This window comes from Takifugu rubripes, chromosome 5 (genome assembly GCF_901000725.2).
Source record: "Takifugu rubripes chromosome 5, fTakRub1.2, whole genome shotgun sequence".
Classification (NCBI taxonomy): domain Eukaryota; kingdom Metazoa; phylum Chordata; class Actinopteri; order Tetraodontiformes; family Tetraodontidae; genus Takifugu; species Takifugu rubripes.
The window spans coordinates 368,883-386,183 of NC_042289.1; the positions used below are offsets into that span (position 1 = coordinate 368,883).

General features: G+C 40.1%; 1 protein-coding gene across 1 annotated transcript in view; it reads left to right on the plus strand.

The window, feature by feature from the left end:
- LOC101077845 (ubiquitin carboxyl-terminal hydrolase 43-like) overlaps positions 1 to 14,179 on the plus strand; it is a 49,483-nt gene extending 35,304 nt beyond the window's left edge. Inside the window, exons 6-15 of the mRNA XM_011603638.2 lie at positions 2,111 to 2,255; positions 4,679 to 4,841; positions 5,781 to 5,892; positions 7,137 to 7,240; positions 8,231 to 8,308; positions 8,400 to 8,526; positions 9,141 to 9,480; positions 9,635 to 9,793; positions 10,688 to 10,858; positions 11,453 to 14,179. Of these exons, the coding sequence (XP_011601940.1) occupies positions 2,111 to 2,255; positions 4,679 to 4,841; positions 5,781 to 5,892; positions 7,137 to 7,240; positions 8,231 to 8,308; positions 8,400 to 8,526; positions 9,141 to 9,480; positions 9,635 to 9,793; positions 10,688 to 10,858; positions 11,453 to 12,546 (2,493 nt within the window). The 3' untranslated portion in view covers positions 12,547 to 14,179. The remainder of the gene's footprint in view (positions 1 to 2,110; positions 2,256 to 4,678; positions 4,842 to 5,780; positions 5,893 to 7,136; positions 7,241 to 8,230; positions 8,309 to 8,399; positions 8,527 to 9,140; positions 9,481 to 9,634; positions 9,794 to 10,687; positions 10,859 to 11,452) is intronic.
- Positions 14,180 to 17,301: the final 3,122 nt, after the last annotated feature.

The following is a 17,301-nucleotide window of genomic DNA, read 5'->3' on the forward strand; positions in this document are numbered from 1 at the left end:
GTTTCTTTCTTCTCTTTTAAAACAGGAAAAATGAAGAATTAAATGAAAAACAAAATGATATTGAACAGGAATCCCAAAAAACCATGTAATTTGTTAAAATCAAATAACTAGTTTCTAGCATAGGTTTAAGTAAAAATAAATTTATTCAGAGAAATTTTGAAATACAAATCTCATGCTGAAAGCAGCGCTGGTCTGCGAGGTTGCAGTGTCACAATTTGTGACCTGTCAGACTTTGTGTGTCCAGGGAGGCGATGTTGCCATGGGACTTTAGAGCATAGTATGAGAGCTAGGTAGAAAAATTGAAATTTGGAATAGAGTGGTCACAACTTATAATTGGGATGCAGGATTATTTGTTTGTTTGTGCATTGGGATTGCCCATAAGGAAATATAGAGAGGTCATGCGTGATTAATGATTACAAATTGTGACCATCGTATTCCAAATGTTAATCGAACATTTAACAGAAAGTAAAGTGAATGTCTTGATAGTTTACCTTATTAATGTAAGTATTCTTCACCTCTTCTACTTGGCTCTCAAACGATCAAATGCACACATGGCAACATTGCCCCCTGGGGTCGCAGATGGGCAGAACGTTCAATTTAAACGTTCAATATCAGAATATCACAAAACATCACAAATACCATATCTCAATTTTTATTTTCCAAAACAAAAAAACCCCATTTCTTTTACTATAATTCTGTGTTGATTCCATTTTTCTGTTTTGAGAACTAAAGCCATTTTTAAAGTTTCTGATTTGTTTTGAAACAGAATTTTTGAAAGAATGAACCATGGAAAAATGGAAATGTTACATTCAGTATCAAAATATCACAAAATAAAACTAACCTGTAAACATTTTTTTCCTCAATTCGTATTTCCATAACAAAGTTTTTGGTTTGTTTTTTCTGTAATTCTGTTTTGTTACATAGTTCTCTTCTGGTTTCCAAATAGAATGTTGTGCTTTTTTTGAGTTTGTTCCAGAACAGAATAATGAAAGAACAAACCATACACGGATTCTCAGGGTAATGATTTTGGTTTGAAACAGATTCTGCTTGTGAGACCACTAAACTGCATGAAATTGCACCATCAAAGATTTGGATTCCAATGGTGTGGCTCACTGAGTTAAAGTAACCCATGTAGAGGTGGTTGATGGTTCCCTTCAAAACCAATTTCCTAAAACCACTTTTTGAAGATTGAGGTTGTTCAGGTTTATGCAGAAAAGCCAGTGCAATGAGGATTCTCCTTGGTATTTCGTTTGGCCAGGTTACTTCCTGCATGCCCATGGAGCTCTTAATTGAGGCTACTAGTGTCCTGGTTTTGCATAGCTCTCCACTGTTGAATTGTGGACTTTCTCTCAGTAAACCTAGACAGTCCCCAAAGAAGGTCCTTCTGCTCATGCAGTCCCATGATTTTTTTCTGAGGTGGCTACAAGCAATTTTGGGAGCCCTATTCATGCATTAGGCCATGTCTTGCATTGATTTTCTTTTACTATTAACAAGACCAATCTAGAGGTCCTGACATGGAGCCAAAAGATCTACAAGGACTGAAGTCTATAACCCTTTAACCCTAAGCTGTATGGCAGTCACAGAGGTGGCCAACTGCTACAAAAGTTTCAAGATTTCAAAGCATGATGGTACTCTAAATGTACTTAACGTAGATGCTGGTGGTTTCAGACCATACCACATTGTTTTTCAGTTTGGAATGAAAATTCCTGCCATTTGCATTATTTTGCAAATGCTCATTTCATAAAGCTAATTCTGATTCTGATCTCTTTCTTTGATATCTGTCATCGTCATGGTTACTGATACATCTCTTTAGGCAAATAGGCAGTGCATTGAGTCACTGCCTACAGACTGCCTACAACCAGTCTGTTTATTATATTCTGTTGTAGAGCTGTATTAAAATGTGTAAATTCTAAAATATCAAAAAATAGCACACATGTATGCTGTGTATACAATTTTTACTGTGTGGAATATCTACCACCAGACGTTGTTGACTCACATTGTATACACAGAAATTCCCCAGCTGTAATTATCCTGAGTTGTATGATATTATATTCAACTGGTTGTTATTATTTAAATAATGATGCAAAGATTTGTACTTATGTGTCTACAGGTGATTTTGACAGAAGTTTATTCCAAAGGCTTCTGTCGTTCATTTTTTGATGAAGAGGATCTGGCCAGCATTGCTGAGCATGATGTCATCTATGCTTTCCAGGCCCCAGCAATTTACATCAGAGGAGGCTCTGCAAGAATCTCTGGTGGGTAAAACTAAACAGATTTCAGAGAGAGACTAATTTTATAGAGGCTGACTTTAGAAGAGACATTGAATTTGATCATTTTGATAACTAACCAACATTATGGTCGGTCACCAGGTGATGTTTTTTTAAGCCATTACTTCGTTATTGTGAGCCAAGTCCTCACCAAGCACCTGCATGGATTTTGGACCTATTTATGTATTTCATGATGTGTTAATAATTTTGTGTGTCATTTTTAAATGTGCGTCAACACTTCTTGCATCCAGTAGCCATGGCAACATTTTTCCCATAAAGAGGCAACAAAAGTTTGTAAAGTTGTGCCATACTAAAACAGAACAACATCTGAAATGTTAGAAATCTTAACTAAAATCACATCATTAATGTGGTTGGGCATTAAAAGAGCATCTTAGAAAGTCTTACTGGCATAAAAATCAGGATATTTAAAGGACTACACAAATGATGCCAAAAAAGTCCACATAATCATGTGGACTTGTCTTGTCTGTTCCTTTCAAGAACATAATAAAATCTGCTTAGAGTGAATTTAAAAAAAAAAAAAATCATTGTGAGATTTACATTTGAAGCCACCTGCTAAAGAAAACCTGGGATTAGATTTTGACTTGCTAATAATTCCTTTTGTTTTAAAATGACATTATCAAGGGAATAGATGCTTTTTAGCATTAAAATTAGACCAATAGAAATTGCAGAAACTGCCCAAAAAACTACAATGCATCCTGTCCCCATTTGCCATTCCAGGGGTATTCTGTGTTAAAGGCAAATGCTGAGACAGCATATTCAGAATGCACATGCCCGAGCTTAAGGTTTTGCACATCAATGGGCTAAACCATAAAAATTCCCAGAATATTACCGGTAACGTACATTAACAAATATGACAAATAACAAATTTGAGGATAGTTAAAGCACAATGTAAACGCGAGTTTTAAAAAACGCTTACCGTAAAGTAGTTGCCATTTGTGAATGTTAGAACAGTGGGTTGTTTCATTGTTGGCCAAAATAATGTGTTGGAAAAAATCCATTGTTGCCATTACATTGAATATCCTTCTCACATTACTCTGGGAATAGCATTCCAACAATTATCTGTTATGGGCTCATATTCATTTATATCTTGTCTATGTTCCAGTAGCCTCTTCTCATCAGGTTGCCACTATTACTTAACACTGTACACTGACATAGGAAAATAACAGTAATTAAAATTTATTTAGAAAGATTTTTTTTTTCAGATTCCTGGAAAACAAAGTGAACACATGTGTTGCAGACTGTAGAATAGCCTTTGGCTTGAGTTTCAGAGGGCATGCTATAACATTATTGCTGTGTTTTTCAGGAAACACTATGTAAGAGACACATTCTAAGTAGGAAGGCTTAAGAGTGGTGCTATTTGGCACCCAAACAGGAAATGATGTGCAGCTGAAACTGCATCGGATAATACCTCCTGCTGAGAGTGCAGGCAACCATCTGTTCACTCCTGTGAATCACTGTTCCCCAAATAGAAAGCTGCAGCCTCACCACATTATACACAGTATCTCAGCTCTCATTTGACTTTGTTTGGAAGTTTTTTACTTACTTATCTTTTTGTGTTTCTGCATTAGGTTGTTTGAGGATTATACATAAGAATACATTTAACAGTCTGCATCAGATTTCAGTGGTCTTCAACTAAGTTGATTTATTACAAAACTGCTAATATTAAATGTATCAATTGTTTGTAATAAAAGAAATATTCTCAAGTTTTTCATAAACATTATGTCAACCCTCAACTTAAATTTCAGTACCCTCTAACTTTTAAAGCCAGTTTAGATTGACCTGTTTAAAAGGAACACATATTTTAGGTAAAAAATATATTGTATATCTCAGGACAGCAAGTTGTGCACAGACACAAAATAAAATGTTTATTTTCAAAACAGTTGGTTCACGGTGGATCATATTTCACACATCACACCTCAAAAACGTAATCAGCGAGCAGAGACAAGGTCAAAGGTTTTTTAGACGTCAATTTCAGGCAGTAATCGATTTCCTTCTAGTCCTCTGGACTTATGCAAGGTTTTGTGATTCTGTTTGTAGACACTACAACCAGGTATATTACTGAAATACTTACAGCTCTACATGTACAGTTTTCCCTAAAGAAATTGTCCCGTGTCCATATTTCTTCTTTTTTAATTCACTCATTGTTTTGTCAATGTCGAGGATGATTCAAACCAACTTCTAATCGCCATGTGTTTTTTAGAAAGCTTTACACATTTTTAGGAATATGTTACATAGAAGGTACATTTGATCTGTCAATTGTAACATTTCACATTCCTCCACACTGGCTCATATTTATAGAATCTTCTAAAAAGTCCTAAAATGTCCATTTTTACCATCTCTTTCCACCTTACCCCCACACATTATTTCTCCTGTCATTCCTCTCCTGCCAGGTTTCCATCATAGCCTCCCATCATCCCCATACTCCACTGGACCAATGGGTCAGAGGTTACTTCCATCTGGGACATTGTCATCTGACTTCCTCAACCAGGGTGTCTCTGTGAAGATCCTGCTATTGGTTTGCAATGCTGCAGGGGCAGGCCAACATGTTGTTAGGTAATATCATTTGACAATTTGATAGATACCCCAAAATAGACAAATCAAATAATAATACTAGTAGTGGATATTACCAGACTGGAAATGATTATTTAAAATGGTGGCATTGATCTAATGCTTAGTGGAACCATCTTTCAAAAACACAGTAATTGCCCAGATGCCTTTTCCCCCCAAAGCTGTTTAACTCAGAAACAACACACTCAGAGAATCTAGCGGTACACAGGCAACACACTCACACACTCTTCCACATGTTTGCTGTTCTTGATTTCAAAGGGTCTGTTCACACCAGCTTTGATTATATGAGGTGATATTCACCTTTATCTCTTAAGTCCTTAGGTGATATTGTTTATACAAATTTATAAGCATTACACCTCACACGTAGCATTATATTTTACTTTATGTTAAATGTTGATGCACGCATTTCATGACTGGTAGTGTGTGGGGAAAGTGGCTTACGTTGCTATGAGTATATTAGATTAATTGTAAGCATCACTATAAAGAAAACTTTCACTTCAGATTTAATCACAGCTACACAATGTTTTCTCTAAAAGCAACTAGCTAAAATGTGTGGTGTTTTTGATGCAGCTTGATATTTTTTCTGCAGGTGCTACATACAAGTGACTTACATAATTATGATCACTGCCCTCTTATTCATCATTTTTCTTTTGTCATCACTTATTGTATCTGTTTTCCTTATGAATGTTCACATGACCATACATTTATTATTTTATAGCAAGCAATGGTTATCCCAACAAATAATGTGGATACCAATACAGTATTGTTATCTGCATTTTCAGAGTTCTCACTCTTGTAAAGTTTTTTACTTTGGTCTGGTCTATGTTCCTTTATGTCAGTCTTTACAAAAATGGTATTAATAACAGGTGAATTTTGGTGCAAGGTATATGTATGGTCATGTTTTTTTTGTTCTATTTTGTAAAGGTTTGGACCTCCATTCCTAATGAGGGAGGACAGGTCTATTTCCTGGGACCAGCTGCAACAGAGCATCTTGAGCAAGCTGTATTACCTGATGCTTAGTGGAACTCAGGCACAGGTTCTGGATATCTATCTGCCCATCTTTCCTTTCTCACTCTCTCTCTCTGTCTTTCTCTCTCACTGTTTTTTTCTCTCTCTTTTCTATGCATGGGCACTGGAAGTATCAATAGAGCGGTAGCCCTTTATTAAAATAAGGGGGTTAATAAAAGTTTGCAATGTGAATACCTGGATATAACCAAGATATTCTTGAAGAAGACTAATTCGAAGAGAAAATCCAGAGAATTAAAATAATAGCCTAATTTGCAACAATTACTTCACTGTGATTAGAGATTCATATGTCACTGGAAAAATGATGGCAGAATTAACTCACCACTGCACATAATTGCTAGCCCAAAATCTTAACCCAGTCTGACCATTTGCTATCATGCTGGCAAAAATTATACTTTATGGTTTTTATTGGGTCTGAAATAGGACTTGAAATTTCTTTATGGAATCATATACTTATATAATTGTTGTCAACTCATGAGTAGGAAGACAAAAATATGTTTACAACCAAATACAACAAACTCCATTTTACATTTTTGTGCCCCATCCTACTTACTGAAAATCGCTCTTCAGTTGGGCATTCCAGTGCCTGGCAAATTAAACTTTGAGTAAGTAAAATTCACTGTAATACTTTCCCTGAAAATAATGCCCGCCACTGGGACTGCAAGCTCAGAGTAGCAATATAAAGTTTGCTTTGGTACTCTCCAAGACACGAGAAGAATCTTTTCTGATGTTTGCGTACGGGTCTCTGCACTAATGTTCTTGTTTGAGCTCAGCCAGAGGCTACAGAAAACACTAAGGAGGAGAGCATTTCTCCTCTATTCGTAAACCAGATGCAATCACAGCCAGCTTCAGAGTAATATAAGAAGAAATTGTCTTCTTCCCCTCTCAACCTTCTGGTGGCATGAGAAAATAAGACTTTGTTTTTCCATGGAGTGAAACTTTGAGCGCAAACTTCATCTTTCAAAGTAGCACTTTTTTATTTAGACTGTCAGTTAAAGGCATAGAATTTCCTATTTATCCCTGGTAAATTTTATGTTGCTTAAGTAGCCCTATGTACGATTATAGCGAGTTATGAGTTCAAAAACTTGAAATTGCGATTTTAATCATGGATTTGTTTTAAAGATATTAAGATGTACATTTGTACAATTTTGTATTGCTGTTTACAGTCTTTTTTTAAAAAAAAGATTTGCAATAACATCACTGCTATGTGCTTCATTGATCATGTTAATGAACCTTGTTGTGCTTCACTTTCAGAACACTGGTGTCCTGTTCAATATCCGAGTAGTGGGAGGGTTAGGGTTTTACAACTACCTGTCACCTGAGGATAAGCTGCCACTTTACCACCCTGCCGTTGAAGGGTGAGACTTGATTTTTTTTCATAGAGGCACAGACGGAAGGACAGACAGGAAGGCAGACAGACAGACAGATGAATAAGTTTAGACATCTGTGAATGTAAGCCAGTCCAGGTGGTTTACAACTATAACACAGCAGTTCCACTGAAAATCTGAAATTTAAAGTATTAGCTATAGCCATTGATGTGGGACAAGGGTTAGACTCTGGGCTAACAACATTTTTCACAAGCTTTTGAAATGAATTGTGAAGCTCACAGTATTCTAAAAACTATAATGATAAAGAACATGCTCTTCTTCATTCACTATTCCAAAATAAAATAACCATAAACTCTAAGAAAGCTAACAGTCCAGAGGGAGAGCATACAGTGTTTGCAGTGTTCATATCAGTGCAATTCTCTGTCCCCCATATACGTAGTTCACCCATGTAACTCTTCTATCCTACAAAATGTAAATAAATAGAAGCAATCTTTTTGGGGGGGCTTTTTCAACTCCATAATCAACTAATGTTTTAATGTCTTAAATAGCAGTGTAATAAGTGTTTTACAAAATACTGAAGACTGTTGGTGGTTTACAATTCATCCCTATTATTCAGTACATATGGTAATTTTCCCTTCTACCAACTATTTATTGTGGAATTTGGGAACCTTGGTTTTAGGTTTTATTGGGTTAGTTGAGTTTATATATTATATATCATAATTAATCCATGCAATGTTAATAATCTACTGCATATTTCATATGTTTGTTGATTTATATTCATACTAAATTTACAGACACATACTACCGGTATGCATTTGTTAAAATGAAATCATTGATTAAAAATCAGTTCATTCCATTTACAGAGTACTTCTCTAGTAATACAAAACAACTCAAACTGCGTTTTCCTATCATCCATTGTCAGTAAAGAAACTTTGATCCAATGACCTTCATAGTACTGGAACTACTACTGTACCTCCTGAGGTATAGCCCTTTATCCTCACTTTTAACTTTGTTATTTAGGGCTCTAAAACGCTGTGGCCCTGGAGGACCTCCACATGTGAAGCTGATTATTGAGTGGGAACATAGAATCAAAGACTGGTCAGGTTTTATTTTCTTGTTCAATCCCACACATATGGTTCTTTTTTTGAGAGAATATTTTATGTAATAACATGCCTTGGGGACTTTTCAGTCTCTTTGGTAATATTCAGGAGGAGGTGGTAAAGGATGCAGAGAATGTGAGAAATCAACACCAGTACATTCATCAGTACAGCTGCACCTTGGATGAATGTTTCTATCTTTACACCAAAGAGGAGCAGGTAATGAGTCTGTTATGCTGACACTGTGGGCTTCTGTCCTATTTAAAACCATAGCCATGCTTCTCTGGGTACACCGAATAGTGAATGAGAGGGTTTAACATTGTAACATAAAGAATATATTATTTTAGGGAGAGCATTGTCAATTTACGTAAGGACAACATTTGGTGCTGTCAACTATTACAACCATGTTTAATAAATCAGTTTTGTGCAACATCACACAATGAAGAGTTGCTAGGAGCATAGATTAAAACTGAATTGTTGTCTTGGCTAAGTTAAAAAGGAAACACCTATAGTGTACCCCCTTTATGGGTGGTGTATAGCTTCTATGTGCAGAAAAAACATGGACTCTACAGCAAGTCATTCTAAGAGTAAATGAGATTTAAAAAAATCACCTAAATAGGTAGTCAGGCATAAGTTTTGTAGATAGTCAGACATAATGTAGATGGTTAGAGATGCAAAGTCATCACTTCAGATTAGATTTGTTTTTTGACATTACACAATTTTATTAAAAATGTACTCACAAAGATGAATTTACAGCAACACAAAGATTAGATATTGAACAATCAAACTACTGTACAAGAGATTTCTGTTCAGTCCCATTTCTTTTTTCCTAGCTTGCCCCAGATGACGCTTGGAAGTGTCCTCACTGTAAACAACTAGAGCAAGGCATGGTGAAGATGAGCTTGTGGACGCTCCCAGACATCCTCATTCTCCACCTGAAACGCTTTATGCAGGACGGCGAGCACAGGACCAAGCTTACCACGTTTGTTCATTTCCCCCTAAATGGCCTGGACATGGCGCCTCACATGGTTAACCACAACCATGGTGTCCACCCGCCACCTCTCACTTCCTGGAAGCAGTGTCAACGACGGGAGCTGATACCCCCAGAATTCCTCTATGATTTGTATGCTGTTTGCAACCACCATGGAGGAATGCACGGTGGACATTATACAGGTTGGATTAGAATAATCAATTGGATAAAGCATTACCAATTCACAAAATTCATAATTTATTTGTAACTTTTTAATACATTTTAGGGAAGGAGTACCAGATAATGCTAAAGATTGACATTACTAACAAATCAATTAAATAGATTTCAATTGTGTAGCCTTCTGTAGGAACTCTGTGGATGGCCAGTGGTATAGCTATGACGACAGTAGTGCTGAGGCAGTTCCTGAGGCTGAAGTATGCACACGGGGAGCCTACATCCTCTTCTATCAGAGGAGGAATACCATTCCTTCCTGGTCTGCCAGCTCTTCTGTCACCGGTTAGTCCTTTAAAAGTCACTCTAACTAGAGTATCTAAGTAAATCTTTAACAGGAAGAAACCTTGAGCAGGACCAGGGGGACCCTCCTGCTGATGGCCGGCTGGGTAGAATCCAGGATACTGTGTGGACTCACAAAAACACATATATTGTGTGTGTACAATTTTTGTTTTGTTCAACAACTTATCCAAGCTTATTATCATTAATTCTGTAGTCCCAGTTACTATCACAGACAGACAAATTATCATACTTAGGGGGTCGTCTAATCATTAGGTTAACATCTTAGTTATGCTGCTATAGGCCAAGGCTGCCGGGGTCCAGAAACACGATCACCTGACAGGCCTCTGTCACCCCACTGGGTCATGGTCTCCTCTCCTCTCCTCTCCTCTCCTCTCCTCTCCTCTCCTCTCCTCTCCTCTCCTCTCTCCTCTCTCTTTACCCAGCCGGCCATCAGCAGGAGGGTCCCCCTACATGAGCCTGGTCCTGCTCAAGGTTTCTTCCTGTTAAAGAAGTCTTCCTAACCCTTTTCCTGCAAATGTTGCTTGTTGGGGGCCAGGCCCTGGGATTCTGGAAAGCGCCTAGAAACAATTTTGATTGTAACAGATGCAGATATAAATAAAGATTGATTGATTGGTTGATTGATTGATTGATTGATTGATTGATTGATTGATTGATTGATTGATTGATTGATTGATTGATTGATTGATTGATTGAAATGACAGAAAATCCAGTTATGAAAATAATTGGGGTCAGCGCTTGAATACAGAGATCTTTTCATGAATGAACAACAAAGTGTTTCATGCTGATATTCAGAGGAGATTGTCTGTTTTTTTCTTTTTTCTGACCCTGACAATGCAGCTGTAACTGCCTCTGGTTTGAATGTTTATAACCCTGTAGGGTCGACCAGTTCCTCCACCTCTGACCACTGGTTGGTCCGTCTGGCCGAGGGCAGTGAAAGAGGCAGTGTTGCGTTAGGAGAGCCCGATCTTGGACCACTGATTATAGAAGCCCCAGACTCTACTGAGCTTCCAGTGTTTGGAGACGAAACCCCCAAAGCAACTGCAACAAGTAGGTATCCTTGGTTTTATATTGTAGTATATTGTGCTGCCTATGGATCACTTTGATTGGCAATTTTAATTTAAATTCCATATTAGCAGCTGTCTGTACTTAAATGTTATAGATCTAGTAGTAATGACTGAAAGTGTTACACTTTGTAACTCATTAAGCAAAAGGTTTAATTCTATCATTTAAACATATCCCATCACCCCTCAGATAAGAAATTAAATCTGCATCCTCCCATGGTGGTGACTTACCTTATTTAATACTCTGTGGACATATTTGCTTCTAATAGGGCATGATGACTAAAGAAATTAGCAATAAAATTGCATTTAAGTGCAGTAAAATTGGTATTGTAGCTGCAGCGTTTCAAATTTCTCATTTTAAAAGTACCCTCTCTTTATATGCTAAAATTCAGATGGTGCCAAATTTCTGATGTTTACCATAGTTAGTGGAAGTATTGCATAATTCAACAATGTGCGCAGTTAGTTGTACAGTTATACTCCTGAGAATAATGATGTCATTCTATAATTATGTACTACAAAAAAAGTACCCGTCAGTCCTTTGATATAACTATATTACAGTAAATTACTGGTACTTTTTCAGAAATTCCAGATGACTTTGAAACCAGGCTGATTGTCCGCACCCAAGCCAGAAATATGAGATCACTGAAAAAGCCCAAGGAAGCTCTGAGCAAGGTTGCGCCACTGCGGTGGTCTTTTAGTTCCAAGAACCTGCTAAACACTCAACCTGGAGAACTTGTGAAGTATCTTGAGTCTGGGCGCCGACCACGATGTACCAAAGACCCGATCACAAAGGTGGTGGCCTCCCAACCACAAATGATGTTGCAGCTAAAAGGCCAGGAATTGCACAACTCACAAAGCAATGGAAGACCAGTCTCTAAAACACATGCTTCACTAAAAATCCCATCTGTACAAATAAACAACAGCCTGTCCAACAGCAACCATGTTAAAGCTAAGAACGGTGATTCTTTGACGCAGAGACCATCAAAAAGAACAAAGAATCACCAAAGCAGGACCCCAGACTGTCAGCATGAGCTTCAGAGAGGAACAGTTGTGAACAACCATTATAGCCACAGTGCACCCTCAAGTAGGGATTCCACATTGAGAAATACCCAGTCAGGGAGCAGTTATATGGCACAAAAAGACATGCTACAGTTGTTCCTTCATTCTGAGGACAGGAGGCAACTGAAACGACATGGGGATTCCAACCACGCCAACATACTTCCTTTTTTCAACCCGTTCTTTATGAAGAAAGACATATTTGGATCTACTGAGGAACAATACATTCTGAAGAAATGTCAGGGACAATTAGGACAAATAGAAAATGTCAACCAAGCCAAGCAGTCACTCTCGAATGGGATGGTACCCAATGTGGTATTAGAGGACAAAAAGGTCAGTGTTGTGTCAAGATGCAACCACAATAACTGTAGAGTACAGCTTCTAATTGGGCTGGCTGGTAGCCACGAAGCTGCAGACATCAAGCGGGCATCCAGCTCCACTAATGTCCACTTCAAGTTCGATGAGACATTTAAGAAGTATGCCTCCCTTCAAAGGAACTGTGAAAGCACTCCTACCCATATCAGCCTGCTGTTGGAAAAACCCAGCTCTACCAGTTTGCAGCAGATTAGACACAGTACAACTTCCCATGGTAGGCCTGTTACCGAGTCTTCTTTCTGAGCCGAAAACAGAAACTATTTAGGTTTCTTGTAAACTATCTAAGTTACTAAGCTCTTTCACACTCAAGTTTGCACCCAGTAGTTGCAGGAATGTAGGGGGGGAGCTCTTTTTCCCTAAGATCCTTTTGTTCGGCTGCATTTACATTGTCAGACCTGTGATGCAACCAAGGCCAACTAAAAAGAAAAACACAATCTGAACACCGACACACACAGACAGACACACACCTGCGTGACTTAATCAGGTCTTGCTTCTTTAGTGAAGGTTGGTAACCAGCAATTCACAAAATGGAAGAAATCCACATCAAGACTGAAACAGGCTGGGCGAGAAGGGCAGGATGAGGAAACAATGGATGTGGGAGAGGGAAAAGACAACAACAATAAATAACAATAAACCTTTCTATTAGGATTTTTCCCCCTCATTTAAGTTGGCAAAATTGCTCATTAATTTCTTTCAATTGCACAAAAATAAAATAACACATTCAAAGACATTAACTGCTGTTTAATACCGACATTTTTTTCAATGTAGTGGCAACAGTGGTAAACTTGTATACCTGCTGTGTACCTGCAGTTCTAAAGGAACCTGATGTACAGGCTCGATTTCTTTAGAAAATTCTGTGTTTGCAAGCATTTTTGCAGTCATCTTTTATGTTTGATTTCATAGCGAAGCAGAATTAAAGAGTTTAATTGTGTCATTTCTGCACACACCACTAAATGGGAAGTTACATTAACAATCAGTAATAATGATGATTACATGGAAAATATGACAAAATGATGGTGTTACATTTGTGATTTAGAGATTGATCATATTTTTTATTGTTTATTCAGGAAAAATGGGCAAAAGATTTATGCTTAATTTAAATGTTCAATTACATATTTGTTAACTCTAATGACAAAAATTGTGTACAAGTGTACAAATCAATATAGATTAATTTATTTGCATGATTTAAAAAAATAATCACATTAATTTATTTTCTATTTATTTTATTTAACCTTTATCAATTCTACCACTTTATTAAACCCCAATTTCAGTACTGTGGCCAAAATGATATTTCAGTTGCAAAATGTTAATTGATGGTATCCTCATGTCAACTTTAACCTGTCATTTTACATACTGTAGGCTCCACATTCTGACAGACTCAGTGGATGGAGTAGAACTGCTCATGGTTTTGGTATAATTACAATAGATTTAATACAGCCTTGCACATACGTAAATGTGACACTTTGCAGCTGTCACGGGTAGGAGTGGGAGCCTCAGGCAGCCTGAATTGGTACGGCCAGTGTTATCAGTGGAGAGTAACAGCCACAGAGAGCAGTAGCCTTAAGAAAATACAGTATGTGCTGCAGTAATTAAATTCCCTTATTTACTAACTTTTAAGTTAACCTCCAGTTTTGATTTTACCATGATGAAAATCTGGTCTTTTTAATTGAGAGTATTACATTATTGTTGTTTGTTGTGCAAAACAAGCCAAAGACCTTGTCATTTTTACCACAATGATGTAGGGCAAAATAAAGGAGGCTTGTAAGGCATTTAGAAAATATATTAACCCTTTTAAAGTATAGATTTTACCTGTTGTGAAGTTGTATTTACAATTGAATTTGTATTAATATTAAAGGTATAAATTCAGATAATACTGTAAGTACTATTGAATTGGACACAGCATTCTTTTACTCATCTTGTTTTTGATATTTTAGCCTCTTACAACAAACCAACACTAATAATATATATCAGTGATTTAAATCTATATCTAATAATTGCTTTATCTATACTGTGTACAGAATCGAAGACATTCTATTGAACAACTTACCTCTAGTTTCTACCAGCTTTGAGTATTTGCTTTCTCCCATATAAATGTTTGAAGAACAGCGCCATCTGCCGGTAGCATTCCGGAAACGGCTCGCGTTGCCCGCAATGATAAGGCTGGCCTTGCTGTTCGAAGAGCAGCGTGCTATAAGTTTGTACGTGTTTCTCTTCTATCCTCTCCTAACGAGTGGTCTTCCCAATTTTTCAGACAAGCTGGGTAATGATAAAGATAAGTGAAGTCGAATACGCTGCCCAGGTCTACTGGCCCCATCTGCAAGCTGTCTAACCCCCTCCCAAGTGAGGGAAACACTGGTGAGCTTCCAGATTTATGAGGGATCTCAATGGTGAGAAACAGATTAAGTGTGTTGACCAGTTGAATCTGACCGCATCGCAAAAGGTCTGTGATGACAGTGTCACTATAAGGTAACGGCAGAAAAAGGTCAGTTAAAACGCAGCCCCTCGTTGAAACAGACGGACAGCTGCATAATATAGCTGTTTATTATTTGGGGGTTATATGTCTTGAACTGCATTATTTCATAGCTGATAACCAAATATTCCAGATTTGAGGTGTGCCATGTTGAAATATCTTGAGGGAAATTTCCCATTACATTCAAATCTGCATATTAAAAGGCACAAAGGTTTCCAAAACCCAATTTGCTGTAAGTTTAAATGTAGACAGTGTGGGAAAGAAGCCTCACTGTTTTGTTAGGGTTTGGTTTTTCCAGGACCCGAAGCAGGCAAAACACAGTGGGGAATTGAGTCCAAATAAGCGTCTTTAAGTAACACAAAAGGTCCTCCTGGACCGCAGGGGAATCTCTCATCCAGTCCACCGGGGTGCACCGGGAACTCCAGCGCAGAGCCAATGCGAGAGATGGGTCCAGCAAGCGGTTTGCGTCTGCAGGTTGTGGAGACCGTGAGGAATACTTAAATTCTCCTACGCTGGCAGACAGACGCTCGGTCCTTAAATGGAAGGCTGATGGAAATTGCAGGCAGGTGCGTCTGCCTGCAGGGCCAGCTGTGGATAATCATTGGCTCCTCCACGTCCCCTGCAGGAAGAAACAGGCAACGAATGACCCAGAACCCTGGACCCCAACATTACCTCTTCCTCAATGGGTGCCTCCAGATGCCCTACCAGGCTTGTCCGGGTGGGCGCGGTAGAAGTCGCGGAGGAGGCTGTCACCAAGGATGAATCGGCGGGTGACACCCACGATCTCTCCTCTGGGCCGTACCCCTCACAGTTGACCAGGAACTGGAACCTTCGTCGGCAGACGTCCAGGATGCTCTAGACCATGTAGGCAGACCCCCCATCCACAATATCGGGAGGAGGGGAGGATCAAATGGAGGAACCAGATATGACTCCGCGTCTTCACCTTGGAGATGTGGAATGTAGGGTGTATCTTGAACACTGGAGGAAGCTTCAGGTGGACGGCTGCGAGGTTCACCACCCGCTCCACCTCAAAGGGGCCCACAAAGATCTCCCGCTCCAGGTCGAGTCCCAACCTGGGATCCTTCGTGGACAGTCAGACGTTCTGGCCCGGCTGATAGGAAGGGGCCGATAGGAAGGGGCTGGAGTCCGGCGCTGGTTGCCTGCCGCTGAGACACGCTGGGAGGACTGCAGGAGTGCAGCGTGGACCTGCCTCCACACCCTCTTGCAGCAACGCATGTTAGAGTGTATCAAGGGTACAGCCACCTTGTCCTCATGGACCTCGAACAATGGAGGCTGGTACCCCAGGGACGCAATGAAGGGGGACAGTTTAGTAGACGCCGAGACCAAGGAATTGTGGCCATACTCCACCCACAGCAGGTAGGTGCTCCAGGCGGATGGGTTCCGAGCTTTCACACATCTCAGGGCGTCCTCCAGACTCTGGTTGGCCCTCTCCGCCTGCCCGTTGGCCTGTGGGTGGTACCCCAATGTGAGGCTAGCTGAAGCTCCCAGTGCCGAGCAGAAGGCCTTCCACACTGCCGGGAGTTGAGCCTCTTAGCATTCCAAAGGTAGGTCAGGTTCTTGTGATTGGTCCATAAGATGAACGGCTGAGCTGCACCCTCTAGCCAGTGCCTCCACTCTTGGAGCGCCAACACCACAGCCAGGAGCTCCTTGTTCCCCACGTCATAGTTTCTTTCAGCCAGGGAAAGCCGGTGACTGAAGAATGCGCACGGATGGAGCTTCTGGTCCGTTGCACTCCGTTGAGACAGGACGGCCCCAACTCCCACATCCGAGGCCATGAACTGCCGGCTGGGATCATTGTGCACAAGGATTGGTGCCAACAAGAACAGGCCTTTCAACTGACCGAAGGCGACTTTGGCACCAGGGGTCCAGCGGTAGGTCTATAGAGTGGAGGCGAGCTTGGAGAGCGGGGCAGCCACCTTTCTGTAGTCCCAGATGAAGCGACAGTAAAGATTGGTGAAGCCCAGGAACTGCTGCAGCTGCTTACGGGAGGAGGGAGTCGACCACTCCATCACTGCCCTCACTTTGGCCGGATCCGGGGAGCATTGTCCCTGTGCCACAACGAATCGATGGCACAGTCGTAGAGATGATGGGGCGGAAGGGGGAGTGCGCGCTGTTTGCTAAATGCCGCACCCAGGTTGTGGTACTCCATCGGGACCTGGGCTCTCCTGGGCATTTGCCGAGCCCCCCAACGTGGGGATGACTGCAGAATGAAGACAGTTGGTGTGGCAGGCCACACTCCAGCTCACCAGTCTTCTGGTTGACCAATCAATCTGGGGGTTGTGGCGAGCCAGCCAAGGAGCCCCGAGAACCCTTGGAGAAGAGGATGCCAGGATGAGGAACAGGCAAATCTGCTCCCAGAGACAACGAGAGTGATCGTCTGGGTCCAGTGCGTGATCCTAGCCGGACCTCTCCATCAAGACCCAGAATGGTCTTTGGCTCGGGCAGAGTCTCGACAGGGATGCAGGCCTCCCTGGCCAGGTCCTGGCTGGTGAAGTTGTCATCTGCGC